A 15,553-nucleotide genomic window follows, 5' to 3' on the forward strand; every position below is an offset into this window, starting at 1 on the left:
CGGTAATATCTAAAATGTTTTTTTTTTATTAACTTAAAAACTTCCATCGCAATTTGATTTTTTAAAAATATTTTCGATATTATCGATCATAATAGATGTGTATAGGCTCTATTTTAAAATAGTATAATTTGGACCATAACTATGCGTGACATTAGATAAGTGTAAGACTGAACGCCAAAATTGATGCTGCTTTTTCCTAATCTTGAAATTAAAAAAAGCGCATGGTGAAGCGCGAAGCCATTGATACGATCCTAACTTTTATAAAACATGACTTCATCAATCACTTTAAACTTCATCAATCAATTTAAATTGAAAATTCTATGGTGAATAAATTGTCCTGACAATTTTTTGAACATTTATTATAATAAATTTCATCTCACGGCCACACGTTTTTTGTTGATTTTTCACGAAATCTTTTTAAAATTAAAATTCAACTTTTTTCCTTCTTCATGTGTAGAAAATGGCGGAAGCACAATATTTTGAAAAGTTACAATTAGTAGTTTACGAACAGCAAATAATAGCACGATCATGGACAGGGGCCATCTGTAAGGGAACTTGGGGTGGGAATCCGGTTCTTGTGAGAATGATTTCGATTACTGACTGAATCTACTGTCTTGAATCATTATGAAAAGTATGAATCTTCTACATTTGTTGATAAAAATTTTTTAAGGGTTTACGTGCATGTCATTTATCCACAGCAATTTACAGGTACTATTTCCTTCTCACTTTGATTGGAGCTCAAACAGCGAATTCGATTTTCGGCAGCAGTTTGATTCCTGTCTAATAATAAGAGTTAAACATATTACATTAAGTTGATTAAAAATATAATTTAAAAATATATTTATTTACGCAGCCCAAATTCGGAGATCTTTAGAATGATCTGTGCTTCGTTAGGTACACAGATCCAAGAGTTGTCCGGATTGATTGCACCGTGAATGAAGCAGTTGAAGCCTGCTCGCAATAATGCTGTCTCAGCGTTCGATCAAAATGCTCAATTAAAAAGTACCTATTTAAAACAAATAAAAAAAAAACTATCTTTTAATGAAAAATAAGAAGTAATAGTAGTACCTGTGAATTTGCTGGGGACAAATGACATGCCCATAAACCCTAAAAACATTTTCATGAACAAATGTCAGGGGATTCATACTTTTCATAATGAGTCAAGACATTTTGACGGCAGTCGGTGATCGAAATAAATCTCACAGGAACCAGATTGCCACCCCAAGTTCCCTTAAAGATGGTGCGTGTCCATGATCGTGCTATTGTTTGCTGTTCGTCGACTACTAATTGTTACATTTCAAAATTTTGTGCTTCCGCCATTTTCTACACAAGAAGGAAAAAAGTTTAATTTTAATTTTAAAAAGACTTCGTGAAAAATAAATCAACAAAAAAGGTCTGACCATGACATGAAAATTATTATAATACATGTTAAAAAAAATTGTCTTGAGACAATTTTTTACACCATAGAATTTTCAATTTAAAGTGATTGATGAAGTCATGTCTTACACAAGTTAGGATCGTATCAATGACTTCACCATGTGCTTTTAATTTCAAGGTTAGATAAAAGCAGCATCAATTTTGGCGTTCAGTCTTACACTTAATCATGTCACACATAGTTATGGTCCAAGAATTGTACACACAATGTTTCCAATTTTTATACGCAGTAGTTGTGTAAGATTGGTTTACCTTTTTAAGAAGTCCTGTTGATGGGATGTGCGGGGATGTGCAAGATGTGCACTGTCTTGCAAAGAAAAAATCTTAAACTAAAAAACAACTGAAAAACAAGGTACGACTATAATGAGGTATCTGCAGTGGAGCTATGAATCGTTTTGTCACAGGTGTGATGGAAGCGCCAATATATTACATCAAGGCCATCAACTATGACGACGAATTTTCCCCATCCGAATTTGACGTCCGGCGGGAAACTTAAATTATCGAAACTGAAAGAAATGCCTATAGGGTTGTTGGCGATGTTTAAACGTAGACTGTATACTGTAGAGAAAATAATATGGTAATTGAGTAAAAAATAGTTCAGTATCATACCAATCTCTAATTTTCTTAAGGTATGTTATTAGATGTAACAAACATTATATTTTAAAAAATCATTCAATTTTGAGCATTTTTTGCATTAGCACCTGACGATTTTTTTTTGGGGGGGGGATGCAAACTTATGCAAAATCAAATTTTTTATTTTCATGGCAAATCAAATTTTTTTGTTGGCTATGATTTAGAAAAATTATACGTCAAATAGAAGCTTAGAGTCTTAATTTATTCTCCTTACTGGCGTGCGCTTTTTCAAAATTTTCGAGCATTTTTTCATATAGGGGTTGAACTCATCTTCTATATATTTGAGCATTCCAGACTATTTGCCGGCCATTTGCATGTACCCAATAGACTTTTACAAACGAAGTTTGATGTTTTCGTACATGTTGATTTTTGGGTATTTATTCCTTCGTATATTTACGGGATCCCGGCAAAAATATTTTTTTTCATTACAATTCGGCAGCAACAAATTCTGAACGCGCTCTGATTATTGTGACTAATTTAATAGTGTAAATGTATTTATGTAGTGTGACTCAGCAAAAGGTCGAACATGCTAGAGTTTTTGCCGCGGGTGTGTCAGCTTTCTATTTTCAGTCTAGCAACAGTTCTGTTTTTAAATTTTATCCTACAAAATATAGGCCGGTTTTGGAAGAGGCTGAGAAAAAAATGAGAAAAGTCTAACAACAATCAGTCATTGATGAACTTTCTCGCGTGAGTTCTGCGCCACCAAGTTTTTTTAGTCTAAAATAATGTCCCATATGATGGCACACAAGAAAGTCATTCACAGCGATGATAAAATAAGATCGATTAATAAAAATTACTATAATTTTATTCATAATCACAAGTTAGCTATACAGGCATTCAACTTTCCATTTTCGTACGCAAGATTAGAATTATACTTGAAATGGGAACATAGCTAACGCAAAGCAACGCTTGATTTAATCGTTCCGCACACATTAATTTGAAAATAAAATTACAAAAAAAAAATTTTGGGTGGACATTTCACTGAGGTCTTGGAGTACAAAAAATGCAACAGATTTTCTTGTGATGACCTAGTGAGGGGAAGTCCAATATAGAGAACGTAAAGTTCTTTATTTAGATCTGTGGTCACACTCCTTCCATTTTTTTCCTTTTTCCTTCCGCTCCTTCACCCTTTCCGTGCGATACCGATATACCTTCTCAGTCTAGTCAAGTCTACCTATTTTTTTCAATGTTTATTTATTTTATTTTACTTTATTTTATTTTTTGTCTGGCTTACTGGTTATTCGTATTCATGACTTCGCTCGTCATCGTGTCAATCTTTTGACATATAGCGCTAACCAATTTATCCCTGATTCACTTGAGCTTTATTCATTTTGTGGTATCATCTTCAATCACGATCAGTCCACACGTAATATTCATGGAAAATGAAACAAGAGATTTACAAATCGATATCCTTTACGTTACCCTATAGTCGTAGTAACATATTTTTAGATTAGAAAAGAATGTCGCGCAATATTTTAAACATTTATCTAATTTTGGAGTTGTGACAAATGAGGTCGTCAGTAGTCAGCACAGCAGTGCACGCTATTCTGTTGTGTGACACGTAGGCGAGAAGTTATGCCAGATATGCGCGGCTGCACCCTTTTTTGTCAGACCGCGACCCCCTCGCAGACTCGTGGCTGTTATTCATCATATTAGGATTAAAAAGCGTTCCAATTGTAAACAGTTTTAGTTGCTGGGAATTCACGATCTTTGCAATATAGCCTGATTTATTTATCTTTCATATCTAATAATATGGTATCAAACACAAAGAAACCAGCAGCAACAGTCAACTTTTAACTCAGTTTATATAAATTAATGAATACATGTTCCAGATCTATTAGTTTTGGGATCAAATTAACACCCGGACGTATGTATTTCAAAGACCAGAGATATTGTTCTGCAAAATAAACCTATTCAGAAAACTGAAATAGAACTCGTTAGTCTATTCTTTTTCCGACGTTTTGTGAAGATTCTAGAAGGATTAAGGAGACGCTAGCTTATACTAGAAGCTGTTAGACCTTGACTTTCTTTCTACTTTGGGCCTTTGCTTTTTTTTTTTTTAGATTTCTGATGTTTTCTTGTTCTAGTTCTATCTTCTTCTCACTCACTCACTCACGTTGTGCCTTTTTTTTCCCTTTCGCTTTACCGTCTCGGGGTTGTGTTGAAATTTTATGTTGACTTTTGCCTCTAGTGCTCGGAAGCGTGGAGCTAGCAGCCAGCTGATTGGAGGATATTTTTGATGCTGTGAGGCAATTAGTTTGTTCTAACCCAAACTGCAGCAAAATGCCTGCGCTTGGCCACCTATTTAAGTGATAGCTCCGCGTCTTGCAATCATCAGTTGGTCGACTCTCAAGTCTTGAACACTCCAATTCCTCTACATATCCTCACTCTTCCGATAACTCTACTCTACCAATTTTTAAAATGTTGCAACGACAAGTTCAAGCTAAGGTATATCACAAAAGTCAATTGGATAATTTTTTTAAATTATTTGCTGTGCCCGGTGAAGATTTCTCACGTCTTATTGGATTATCTTATCTATAGATCTTCGCCAAGCGCAACCCAGAGGAAGAGCGCGAAGCTCAGGAATGGATCGAACAGATTTTGGGCGAAAAATTCCAGGCCCCCTACGAGGATGCTCTTCGTGACGGCCAAATCCTTTGTCATCTCATCAACAAATTGGCACCTGGCTCTGTCCCGAAGATCAACACATCCGGCGCCCAATTCAAGCTGATGGAGAATATCCAAAAGTAAGAAAATAATCGTAGACCAAACTGACTTTCAATGTCTGATGAATACAATTTTTTCCCTTATTAGGTTTCAAAAGGCCATCATGGCGTACGGAGTCGCCGAACTAGATGTTTTCCAAACGGTTGATCTGTGGGAGAAGAAAGATATTTCTCAAATCACAACTACCATTTTCGCTCTAGGCAGAACGGTGAGTAGTATTCCAACCACCAATTTCATATCACACAAGTTTACATTATTGCCGAATGTTTTTGACCACCGACCGTTTGTTTGCCTTTCTATTTTCGTCACTAATAAATAGACATACAAGCACCCCGAGTGGCAAGGACCGTGGTTGGGCCCAAAACCCTCTGAGGAAAATAAACGTGAATTCTCCGATGACGTTATTGCGGCAGGCAAAACCGCTATTGGTCTCCAAGCTGGTACCAACAAAGGAGCTACTCAAGCTGGCCAGAACATGGGTGCCGGCAGGAAGATCATCCTGAACAAATAAATTAGCTCATAGTCAAGACGGACGCCTATTTTATTTGACTTTGTCTTTATCGGCATCACAGTTTAGGGGATTTCTTTGTTGCATTTTTTAAATCTTTTTGCTTTTTTTACAAGTATTTGGAGAGAAAATCTTAAAAAAAAGATGTGTTAATATCGTTAAGATATGGATCACATGGGAGGCGCATAAAGTTCCAGGAGCAATTTTAAGAAAGGAAGAAGACGAAATAATGCTGAGTTTCAGAAATTTTTATTTGTTATCTGAATTATTGTCTGTCTGTGAATTAGATAGAATGGTAAACTGAAATCATTTATTGCTTGATAATACAATTTTTGAACACTCGAAGTCCTATCTACGTCCATTTTTTAAATTTTACAAGACACTAAATTGTGCTTTTTGTTCTAGCACAGCAACAGTGATGTTATAAAAAAGTCCAGCAAAATGTTTTAAGTTCGAATTTTATCTTATCCAGCTTTTATCTTTCGTTTATTTCATGTTTAAAGTTCAACACGGGAATGTTTCGTTGGCTGTTTATTGTTGAGAAAAGTGTGTGAGAAGGAACAGCTGAAGCTTGTTCCGTTCTTCGTTATTCGAAACATATGGCTGAGCTGTGACATTTCTCAAGTGTAACATTCTACACCGGGATCACTTTATAAATAAAACATCCAAGCCTTCTTCGTTACCCCCCACGTCTTTTTATTACTAATAAATAACGTACCGGTACAACTATTATTTCATCACTTAAAGAACGTTTCCCACGGGAAAGAAAATCTATTTCATAGTCAAAATCTTAATGAAATTGTATTTTTACCGTAGCGCGCGCTTCAGTTAAAAGATAAAGAAAAGAAAACGATGGCTACGCATACAGGAATGCCAAAAAACGATTTTTCCCGCACGCGAAGCGTAGTCGTCAGATCATCATTGTCACTCTTGCATATCCGATGGGAAAATAGCTTTTTGTACGTGCGAAAAAGGTTTCCGTCCTCCTCCGCTCCACCCCCCACCCACGCAAAAAAAAAACTGATCCTTTTTGCTCCAACCCAGCCAGCTGTGACTCCACAGTTTGAAAAGCCATGTCAAATTCCATGTGAACGTCAAACTGACAAAGTTCTTTATCAAAGAAATAAGTCTAGACTATGGTATTTGAAAAAAAGGGTAGCAGCAGATTCATACTTTTCATTTTAATTTAATACTTTTCTTTTTACTTTTAACTATTATTTTATTTTATTTTTTACTTCGCTAGTTGGTATTTTTCCTATACTGCTCTTTTATGTAATAATAAAATGATTTAACTGCACACTGAATGACCATTAGCAAAGTTGTGAGAGTCAGTAACTCAGTATTGAGTAGATTTATTTGTCTAGAAATCTAACAAATGACTAGAAATTAAAAGTTTTTAAATATATCTCAGTTTCATTCAATTGGAAAGAAGGTGGGGGGAAATATTGCACTTCCGAAAATAGCTGGATGCTATATATACTGTCCCGACAACCCCCAAATTTTCGAGATAAATATAAGGCGCACCTTTCTTTCTCTCTCTCTTTAGCTTCGACTTACAAAAATTGTAATTATAATCCATGGATAGCGTGTAAATCGATTAAATAATAAGGACTCCGGCACACTAGGTTCATATAGGATAGAGATAATAAGCGCGATTTTCTCAGCGAATAATCCAGACGACTAAAAAGATGAAAACCAACGTGGGGAACATCAGTGCTGTGTTGTACAAAGAACGGCCAGAACATTCCAACGAGTTTTCCTGTAAACAAGAAACCAACACGCACACAGACGTCATTAAATTTTACGGGTTGCATTTACTTGGTTTTATTCGTGTATACCCGTGGATCACTGGCGTAACAGTGCTCTGATGACTTGCGATATTTTCGGTGGACCTGGCACTGCTCCATCTCATTTTCCACTAAATGCGAAACATGTTTTAATTATTATTTTGTGTGCTACGGCTACGGCTTTGTTGTTATTTCTGTTTACCGTGAATCAAGCCATGCCGGATAACTGGAGAACTGCAGCGACACGGGGCTGTAGCAGCAATAATTACGGAACTACTTTCAACCATCGGTTGGATTAGGATATCTCGGGTCGTGCTGTTTTGTCCCGCGCAAAACCTATCAATCAAATTGTTTTAAATCGTCGTACGAGACTTTGTTCTGTATGAAATCTTACGTAGAACATGGGATATTATGTAGCTTTTGCTGTGCCGCTCTCAGCTGATAAAGAACATATTCCTTCGAGCACAGATGGGAGTCTACTCGAGCTGGTCTAAGTTTGTCCAACTCCATTTCGGCTTGGAATGTTGCTATAAGCATACCATAGAATCACGTAAACTAAAATCGAATTAAATTTTTGAAGTGTTAACTTACCGGACGCTTTCCCAGTCCATAATAGACTGGCTACCAAGGCGTACAGGATTTGAGAAATTCCAAACAGAGTGGTGCTCAAATTCGACAACCACCTGGCACCGAAAATCGAAGCGGAAGAAATTGGAACAGATTTGACGAATATGGGACAATTCACGGCCCTCTTCACGATGGTAATTCGTTCGTACAGCGGATCCGAACCCAGCGTCAAGCTTTGCATCAACTGTAGAAAGGTGCTAAATAGAATTATCTGAAATAACTCACCATATAAATATGCCAACTGACCTGAGGATCAACATTTTTGGAACCGATGAAGCTCCCTGGAGAAATATTGATTTGATTAGAAGCTATGACGTATCCGCCTTCGTCCAACCAATAAAGTTGCATGTGGTCACTGACGTTGAAAGCTTCAACCGCGTTTCTCCAGATGGACAGGAGTGTCTCTTTACCGACAAGAGCCCCCGCTACCGCCAGGAATTGCTCCTTGGACGATATTTTTGAGGCTACCAGATAATCTTCACTGCGACTCAAAGGGGGACGAATTAAGATGGAAGCCTGTGGTGAATGAGCTAACCGAAGAAATAGGGAGCTGTTACGCGGATCGGTTAAATCTTCTTGGAGGTAAGCTCGACTAAGAAAAGAACAAAACAGAATGAATTCATGAATTAAGTCTAATGTAGTTAAAAAATGAAATTTACGTTCTAGATTCCATTCGTGTGACACCGCCAGTTGTAGACACAAAACGTGAATGAACTCGTCGATCTGACGGAGTTGTCCACATTTGAGACACGTTCATCGTCATCTCTAAATCCCACAATAAATGACTCAACGCCGATTGGTCACAGCCTTCGCCGCCACGCTCAAAACGCTGACTCAACTGGCTAAAGTAATCTGCTGTTTCTCGCTGATCTGAGTATGATTAATTCATTGATTAGCAAAAAAATGTTGACAATTATAGGGGGTGAGCTAAAGTGGTACTTGAATAATTGGTGTATGGGCGCAGGTTGGTACAGAATTCCCAGGGAGCGGCTCTGGTAATCGTTTGATTGTTCCACGACACTTTACCCTGGAGTTCAAGATTGGGAACGATTATGTTAGCTCCGTCATTGATCGACACCGCCAATCTGTGAACAATAGATAACAATTTTTGATTTAGATATAATAATAATAACGTCAAATTCACAGCAAAATGTTGTACGTGTAAGCAGTCTTGGATATTGGCCGGAAGTACCAGGTCCGCCGCTGCTCAATAAGATAGGCGTCGTCAGGCGTCAATACGATTGAATCATAATTTTGCGATCCGGTCTTTCTATCGATCAGTTGCTCGCGGAGTGAATCAGACCAGTTTCCCATAGGCTCCAAGTCTTCGTAATCTACCATCGGTGGATCCTAGAGAACCATTAGAACTGGATAAGCTGGTCCCTTTTTAAAAACTTATTTCGTATACAAACCTCGACGTAAGAATTCTGCGTTTCCAGATTTGAATGCAGTACAACGTTACCCGTACCGCCCATGACAACCATTTTGTGGCCTCCAAATCCCAGTTGCGAGTCGGGTAATGCGTGATCAAAGGTAGATATTGGTATGTCTACTCCAGCCACACCCAGGAGTGACTGGCTGAGCTATGGCGGAAAATGATTTCGTTGTACAGTAACTATAAATTTGAATTTGAATATTTTTGAGTCGAAATCTTACATTTTCACCTCGTTGGAAAACTGGTTTGGAGACCGTTACGACTGTTCCAGAACCCTGGAAATTTGAATACGTAATTAGTTTCCAATTTAAATTACGTACCGTATAACATAACATATGTGAATAATTACTGCGGCGTCCTGATAAGGTAGACTCCAGTCGATGAGTGAGCTGTCTTGAGATAGAGCCAATGGGCGGCTAAGAACTTGCAGATAGCCCTGAACAAGTGTTACCATTAAATATGATGAATATTTATTCACCCCAATACACAGATAACAATATTTTTCGTCAATTTACCTGAACTTTACTTTGGATGGCGCCGTAAGTTAAAATGGCTCCGTGAAAGGCGTTGGTTGAACAAGAAATGTTTCGGAGGTTAAGTGTCGGAATCGGATGCTAATGGGTTACATAATCAGTTAGTAATTTGGTATCTATTTTTGTACATTATTGGAGTTAAATTTTTACCGGTCCCACGGCAAGCGTAAATAATCGTGTTTGTCTTGTCACTGAGTTATTGGTGATCATTTCGACCTGGTCCGCCGGAAACTCCGTGCCGCCATCGCTTATCAGTACAACGGCCAGATGGCAATTACTGCTTTCAGAGCCAGTTGTTAGTTTGCTATTCCTAGCCTCTTCCAACTTGGATAAATAAATGTCTTATTTTTGTATTTTTAGTTCACCCAAATGCTCCAGAAAGCCGTGGCTGGAAAAAAAAATATAGTAGCCTACCTCGAGAATGTAGTGATATGTGAAATTGAGAGCATTGGCAAAGCTTGCTTTGCCCAGTGGTACAATATGGTCTAGCGCCTGGTAGATCAGTCGCTTATTTCGAGTGGTGGCCGACATTAATGAATCGGAACACGGCAGAAGCCAAGACACTGTTTCGTTAAACTGCGATCAAAGTAATATGGGTTAATTGTCTGAAGAAGAACAAACAGGTGATTCTATTTAGTATACCTGGAGAACATTAAAATAGTCGTGCTGAGTAAGAGTGCCAAGTAAACGTTTCACTGTGATTTTGAGAATTTCAAATGTAGGGCCGTGAATACTGCCACTCCTAAATAGCAAACGGAAACAAAATGATCAAAATCTCATTCAAGAAATACTCGATTATTTGTACAAATGTTAAAACTCACACGTCTATTAAGATTAAGAGATCCTTAGGAGATGATATACTTTGGGTAAACCACGGGCGATGGCGAGCATCGAAAGTGTCGTGTTGATTAACATTTGTCCGCCACCTAGAAACAAGTTTTTATCATTTAAAAATTAATTTTCCCATGTTAAACATGAGAACTGGTTCACCTATGAGCAGGAAAGTAGCGTAGCACGCCTTCTTTACTTGCGAAATACTGATAGATTGTAGGATCACGTTTGAGATTCTCAGCGAAAATGTCATCCAACCGATCGCTCCACATCATTGCGTTGATCGTTTCCACATCTGTTGATTGATTTACTCTTATAATCTCATCTTCTTACCAAGTTAGAAAATTGGCACTTACCCTCATACCAGATGGGTTTGAATCGATGCCACATCCCTGGTGAACATCGCAAAAATAGTTAATAAATAACAATAAGTGGATGCAAATTAAACTTTAGCAAAGAAACCCCACTGAAAACTTGAGCAAAAAGTTTATAGCTCAAAAACTATTTGCTAAATATGTTAGTATTTTACATTGTAACTGTGAATAGAGAGGATACGCCAAGCTATGTAAGTTATGCGTGATGCCGACCTATCGTTAGTCGCATCACTTAATCTGGTTGGTGACATTTTCCCCATTGCGAGCTATCAATACACAGAGCCCGACAGTATGGCACGCCGTCAAAGAATTTGAAGTAATTATACACGTCATTCCGCCTCCTACATAGTCAGCCCATAAATACCTCATACAGCTTGCATAGCATTTCTCTAGAATTCCAATGACGTAACAAACAAACGACATCCGAATACCCCTTACTAACAAACACAAAAAGCCTTTAGATGTTATTTTAGCGAACGGATCCCTGCGTGGGCAAGTGTGTTATGGGAAACACCATCTGGCTAAAAAGAGTCGGCACTGCTGACGCCAAAAAGTTGCCATCTGGTTTTATTCTTATAAGAAACTACGCTAAAAGCTTAAGGTATTTATATACCTGTGTATGGCACTAGACTATCGGACAATTTGTTTCAGCGATGTTATAAAACTGTTTATACTTACAGCCTTCATAGGTATGAAGTGGTAGATGAACAGCTGATGAATTCGTGTTAACAAAGAGAGATTGACCAAACTGTGAACTGGTCGCAGTAGATTCGTTCAAAGCAGGATCGTCCCATTCCTTGCCGTTAATAAAATGCACTTGATTCGATTGCGGCTGCTCCTCGTATTCGTGTGCCAATGCCAATTCTTCGGCTCTAGCGGCAATGTCCTATCAATCAGAAAAATAAACGTCGTGTGAAAATTCAATAAGGCCTGAAAAATGTACTACAGACCTCGACAGCGCGAATTCTTCGCTGGAACATGGGTTCGAGTTTTTCAATGGCTTCCTCCAGCACATCCTCTCCATGTACAGGCTCCAGAAAGAATGCGTTCTCGTTGTTGTACTTTTTGGCCAGCTCAATCTTACCGCTGACTTCATCGATGAGGTTCGCCAATCCTTGAGTTATTTGCAGTCCCAATTTTTCAATGCTAAATATACCGAAACGAATCCAGATATCAATTAATTGTCGGTGACTCATACAACGCAGTTTAGAGCTTAATTGTCTCCCGGCCATTATTTAAGTTTTATATCATTATGGGTATGGGGTAACATCAACATTAAGTGATTGTATGCCAATTTTTCTGGCTGGGAACTGAAATGGACAAAGTTTTTTTTTTAAAGACTTTTTTGAAAAGAAGAAAAGAATTTTGGTTTTCTCCTTAGAAGCGAAGGTCAATGGGATTATAGATTTTAGGGGGAAAGAGAGATTTTCGTCATACCATCGCAAAGGCCTTTTCTCTCGTGTTTTTTATTGTGCAATTACTGTGCAATAATAGAAAAAAGTAGCTCTAGTGGCCGAATCCGACACTAAATATATTTTCGCAAAATCCATGATTTATGTAATAAAAATGATGTTTTAGCAAGTTCGCTTAAGCCCTAAACAATTTAGTAAAAAGAAAATTTTGATTTTTAAATGAATATCCCCTTTTCATTCTAAAAATAAAATTGTGTATTTTAGTCAGCCACTTGGTGCAGCAGTGAGACGTTCACAAGTTTCCAAATAAACTACAGCAGACGCCTAGAGAGATGTCAGTTGGTGTTTTCGCGCCTTTTGTAGCATGGTTGATTTCAATGAGACAAACTGCTGGACGGTTTGAAAGTGGAAGTGTTTTCAGATATTTGTTTCTTGAATTTTGTTCCATAGTGAAAGAAAATTAGAATGGCAGCCGAAGCCGATGGACAAGAACAAATAGGCGAAGCTGACACAGATGCCCGAATGCAAATTCAAGATATTATTGAATCCCTCAATGGTAGGCCTAAGTTGTGCTTTGGTGTTCCCTGCTATTTTTTAATTACCACATTTGTTTTGTTTTTAAAGTTGAGGAGTTGAATCTAACTGAGCCTGGGAATAAATCCCTTGATAGAAAAATCACCCAACTGGACCGGATCTTTGATGAATGCAAGTTTACTGTTCTGCTAAATAAATCTGATATAGTTTAACAACTTGAAAATTCTAGACGATGGTAAAAATGTCAATGCTTCCCAAGCGAGGTTGGACATTGTTGCTTTCAGCAAACTTGCTGCCATCAACCATCAGAGAATCAGACGAGTCGCTGCAAGCAGTTGGAACTTCAGAGCAACGGATTTTGCAAACAGAATAGTAAGACTGCTGATATTCAGATACAAAATATCACGTAAAACATAATATATCTTAGGTCAGATTGGTGGATGGTGATGAAAGCAGGCAATCAGAATCACAGAGCGAAGACAAAATAAAGAAAAAGCTGGACCAAATGGTCCAGCCACGTTTTAATCGCTGTGTGCCTTTAAAACCTTTACTTGGTGCTGTTGTACTCCACAAACATGAGGCTGTTCCCAAAGAACGACGGCAACGGCAGCCCCGAAATCCTCAAGAAAAAGTAAAGTCGACGTGACACGTTAATTGTACCACTTAAGTTTTACGCGAAATTTCTGTTACAGGTCGTCGCTCAACTATTGCAGCCAAAAAAATTGGACGACATTGCAGAAGAGGATCAAAACACTGCAGTTGCTAAACATGTCGAGTACATTATGAAGTGCTTGGCAAAAGAATATAAGGCAAATAACGAGAAGCCCATTTCGTTTTATCACTTTGTTATCGATCCGACGTCGTTTTCAAATTCAGTAGAGAACATATTCTACATAAGTTTTCTCATCAAGGACGGTCACGTCTCAATCAACGAAGGTAAATCTTTCTCCATTATTGAGGAGTTTTTTTTATACAACCAATTTAATTTCTTTTTGATTGCAGATGGCGAAAATGGCTTGCCTTCGTTGAGGGTTGTACCTAAGAAAACTTCTTCGTCTCAGGCTCAAGAGGCAGTGTCTAAGAAGCAATTGGTACTGTCGCTTGACCAGAGAAGGTGGCAAGTACGTGGTTTTAATGACGTGAAATGATTCCAGTTTACATTTAAATAATATCATTTTGTAAACGCAGGCAATATCTCAAGGATTGGGTCTAAAAAGCGCTGCCATTGATCCGAAGTCGAAAAAGAGTTCCTTTCACAAACGCCCCCGCCATAACTAAGTTGTGCAGAGAAAGCAAGTTGCGGCATTTACTGAAGTGTGAAACTCTGATGTCATGTGACCTGTTCTTAATTCCTATTCTTTCCATTCTGTTTCCTCATAATCCGGACTCTTCGTATCTATCTTAAAATTGAAAAAAAAAGAAAAAGATGATGAAAGAAGAAATTGTTTTAAAGTCAGTAAAGGCTTGTTTGTTGTGAGCAACCCAGAAATTATTGTACAATATTTTACACGGAATAAACCATTCAATGTTTATTTTAACGTGCAAAGCCTCATGGGAAAATCTGAATACGTGTTAATACTGGCGGCAAAGAGCTATTCCGTACTCCTAAGTCATCTTAAAATTGTTTCACGGCTAGGGTTATTTACGTTGTAAATTGTCTCCTTGTCCTAATTCTCCATCGGTACTTGTACAATGTCCACTAAAGGATTTATTTTGAAAATTTTTAATGGCTCGTTGGACAAGGGAGAGGCTAACAAATTACTCGTCGATAGAACGAACAAGGGATACTCTTGAAAGCGTCGTATTTTGGTGGAAAAGATCCAAAATACACTCGGTACACTAAAAGTAGGCCAGAAAACGGTGCGGAATTCGTCGTTCCGTGCTGCCCCGTTGAAACGAGTTAGTCCACGGCGGACTCTAGATTCCGCTTGATAGCCAGCTAGCGATCCTTCAGAGTATCCTAAAAATCAATACGTCTGAAACTTGTAATAACAGAAATTGGTCAGGGATAAGTAGAATTCCCGTGTCATGGAAGTGGAACAAGTTCTCTCTCTGGGTGTCGTCATAATCCGACGGCATTTCTCATGTCCTTTTTTTTTGCGTTCGTGTCGACTTAAGAGAACGAGAGGAGTGAGTCAACAATTGGAAAAGGTCGACTCGGATCAAAGAGATTGCAATCGAATCAAAGTGGCGGGAAAGAATGATAAGCGAAAGAGATAAGAATCAAAACTCACTTCGCTTCAGATGGCAGAGAGAGGTCCGACATCGGATTGAGACCAGAGACGAATCGAAAAGAACCCAAAGAAAAACAGACGCTAATAATGAACGGGAAAAGCAAGGACGGGCATCGAAAATTCGAGCAGTGTCCTATCGTGGAAGCCATCTTAAACGGGGCCGTGTCCCGACAGCGACTGGCGCTGCCCCGTGCCTGCACGTTATAGACCACCGCCGCACCACCCTCTTCCTTTCAGCTGGATGCGTATCACGCCGACGTTCCATGTGCGCATATACAACCTTTCTGTCGAATCGATGCCGAAACGACTTGCACTCGGCCAAGTATCGATCACAGATGTCCACATAGCGGTTCTAGCTTACACTCCCGACGCATAGATTTTCTTAAGAGCGTTAGAACCCGGTTGAAAAATGAAAAACATCAAAGTGAAACAAACAAAAATGGAAACACAAAGGAATCACTATTTTATTTTATTTTTGTTTTTT

General features: G+C 38.4%; 3 protein-coding genes and 1 long non-coding RNA gene across 6 annotated transcripts; 2 read left to right on the forward strand and 2 right to left on the reverse strand.

Annotated features, from left to right (window-relative positions):
• Positions 1 to 319: 319 nt before the first annotated feature.
• LOC124321169 lies at positions 320 to 1,828 on the reverse strand. Of its 3 annotated transcripts, none has more exons than XR_006914172.1 (5): positions 1,687 to 1,828; positions 1,069 to 1,323; positions 850 to 1,006; positions 678 to 780; positions 320 to 609 (listed from the first exon to the last, which is right to left on the reverse strand). It is a non-coding gene; the product is annotated as an uncharacterized LOC124321169 (long non-coding RNA). The 3 variants fall into 3 exon arrangements; XR_006914173.1 differs by having other exon boundaries at positions 320 to 613; XR_006914171.1 differs by having other exon boundaries at positions 320 to 780.
• A 2,546-nt stretch (positions 1,829 to 4,374) lies between these two features.
• LOC124321050 (muscle-specific protein 20-like) lies at positions 4,375 to 5,519 on the forward strand. The gene is made up of 4 exons (XM_046783960.1): positions 4,375 to 4,515; positions 4,609 to 4,814; positions 4,882 to 5,002; positions 5,114 to 5,519. The coding sequence occupies exons 1-4, from the start codon at positions 4,489 to 4,491 to the stop codon at positions 5,303 to 5,305; spliced, it is 546 nt and encodes a 181-aa protein (XP_046639916.1). The 5' UTR covers positions 4,375 to 4,488; the 3' UTR covers positions 5,306 to 5,519.
• A 1,105-nt stretch (positions 5,520 to 6,624) lies between these two features.
• Positions 6,625 to 15,258, reverse strand: LOC124321048 (voltage-dependent calcium channel subunit alpha-2/delta-1-like). Its single transcript, XM_046783958.1, has 22 exons — positions 15,070 to 15,258; positions 11,840 to 12,035; positions 11,568 to 11,775; positions 10,872 to 10,907; positions 10,675 to 10,810; positions 10,506 to 10,610; positions 10,327 to 10,426; positions 10,099 to 10,260; positions 9,835 to 10,008; positions 9,667 to 9,765; positions 9,501 to 9,587; positions 9,373 to 9,426; positions 9,129 to 9,299; positions 8,876 to 9,066; positions 8,656 to 8,801; positions 8,376 to 8,586; positions 7,963 to 8,308; positions 7,681 to 7,900; positions 7,484 to 7,616; positions 7,292 to 7,425; positions 7,141 to 7,220; positions 6,625 to 7,061 (listed from the first exon to the last, which is right to left on the reverse strand). The coding sequence occupies exons 1-22, from the start codon at positions 15,216 to 15,218 to the stop codon at positions 6,963 to 6,965; spliced, it is 3,237 nt and encodes a 1,078-aa protein (XP_046639914.1). The 5' UTR covers positions 15,219 to 15,258; the 3' UTR covers positions 6,625 to 6,962.
• On the forward strand, positions 12,649 to 14,367 carry LOC124321049 (EP300-interacting inhibitor of differentiation 3-like). Its single transcript, XM_046783959.1, has 7 exons — positions 12,649 to 12,857; positions 12,926 to 13,006; positions 13,065 to 13,207; positions 13,263 to 13,466; positions 13,528 to 13,771; positions 13,838 to 13,956; positions 14,024 to 14,367. Exons 1-7 carry the CDS (start codon positions 12,767 to 12,769, stop codon positions 14,111 to 14,113), a joined length of 972 nt encoding a protein of 323 aa, XP_046639915.1. The 5' UTR covers positions 12,649 to 12,766; the 3' UTR covers positions 14,114 to 14,367.
• Positions 15,259 to 15,553: the final 295 nt, after the last annotated feature.

The sequence above is a fragment of the Daphnia pulicaria genome, chromosome 1, assembly GCF_021234035.1.
Source record: "Daphnia pulicaria isolate SC F1-1A chromosome 1, SC_F0-13Bv2, whole genome shotgun sequence".
Lineage (NCBI taxonomy): Eukaryota > Metazoa > Arthropoda > Branchiopoda > Diplostraca > Daphniidae > Daphnia > Daphnia pulicaria.

What these genes read in the sequence shown, in the direction of transcription:
- LOC124321050 (XM_046783960.1), top strand. Translation starts at nt 4,489, where the DNA reads ATGTTGCAACGACAAGTTCAAGCTAAG. An exon ending in AACGACAAGTTCAAGCTAAG is followed by an intron (nt 4,516 to 4,608) that starts GTATATCACAAA and finishes TCTTATCTATAG; the next exon opens with ATCTTCGCCAAGCGCAACCC. An exon ending in CTGATGGAGAATATCCAAAA is followed by an intron (nt 4,815 to 4,881) that starts GTAAGAAAATAA and finishes TTCCCTTATTAG; the next exon opens with GTTTCAAAAGGCCATCATGG.
- LOC124321049 (XM_046783959.1), top strand. Translation starts at nt 12,767, where the DNA reads ATGGCAGCCGAAGCCGATGGACAAGAACAAATAGGCGAAGCTGACACA. An exon ending in TCACGTCTCAATCAACGAAG is followed by an intron (nt 13,772 to 13,837) that starts GTAAATCTTTCT and finishes TTTTGATTGCAG; the next exon opens with ATGGCGAAAATGGCTTGCCT. An exon ending in TTGACCAGAGAAGGTGGCAA is followed by an intron (nt 13,957 to 14,023) that starts GTACGTGGTTTT and finishes TTGTAAACGCAG; the next exon opens with GCAATATCTCAAGGATTGGG.
- LOC124321048 (XM_046783958.1), bottom strand. Translation starts at nt 15,218, where the DNA reads ATGGCTTCCACGATAGGACACTGCTCGAATTTTCGATGCCCGTCCTTG. An exon ending in CATATCACTACATTCTCGAG is followed by an intron (nt 10,009 to 10,098) that starts GTAGGCTACTAT and finishes TATTTATCCAAG; the next exon opens with TTGGAAGAGGCTAGGAATAG. An exon ending in TACCTTATCAGGACGCCGCA is followed by an intron (nt 9,427 to 9,500) that starts GTAATTATTCAC and finishes TCAAATTTCCAG; the next exon opens with GGTTCTGGAACAGTCGTAAC.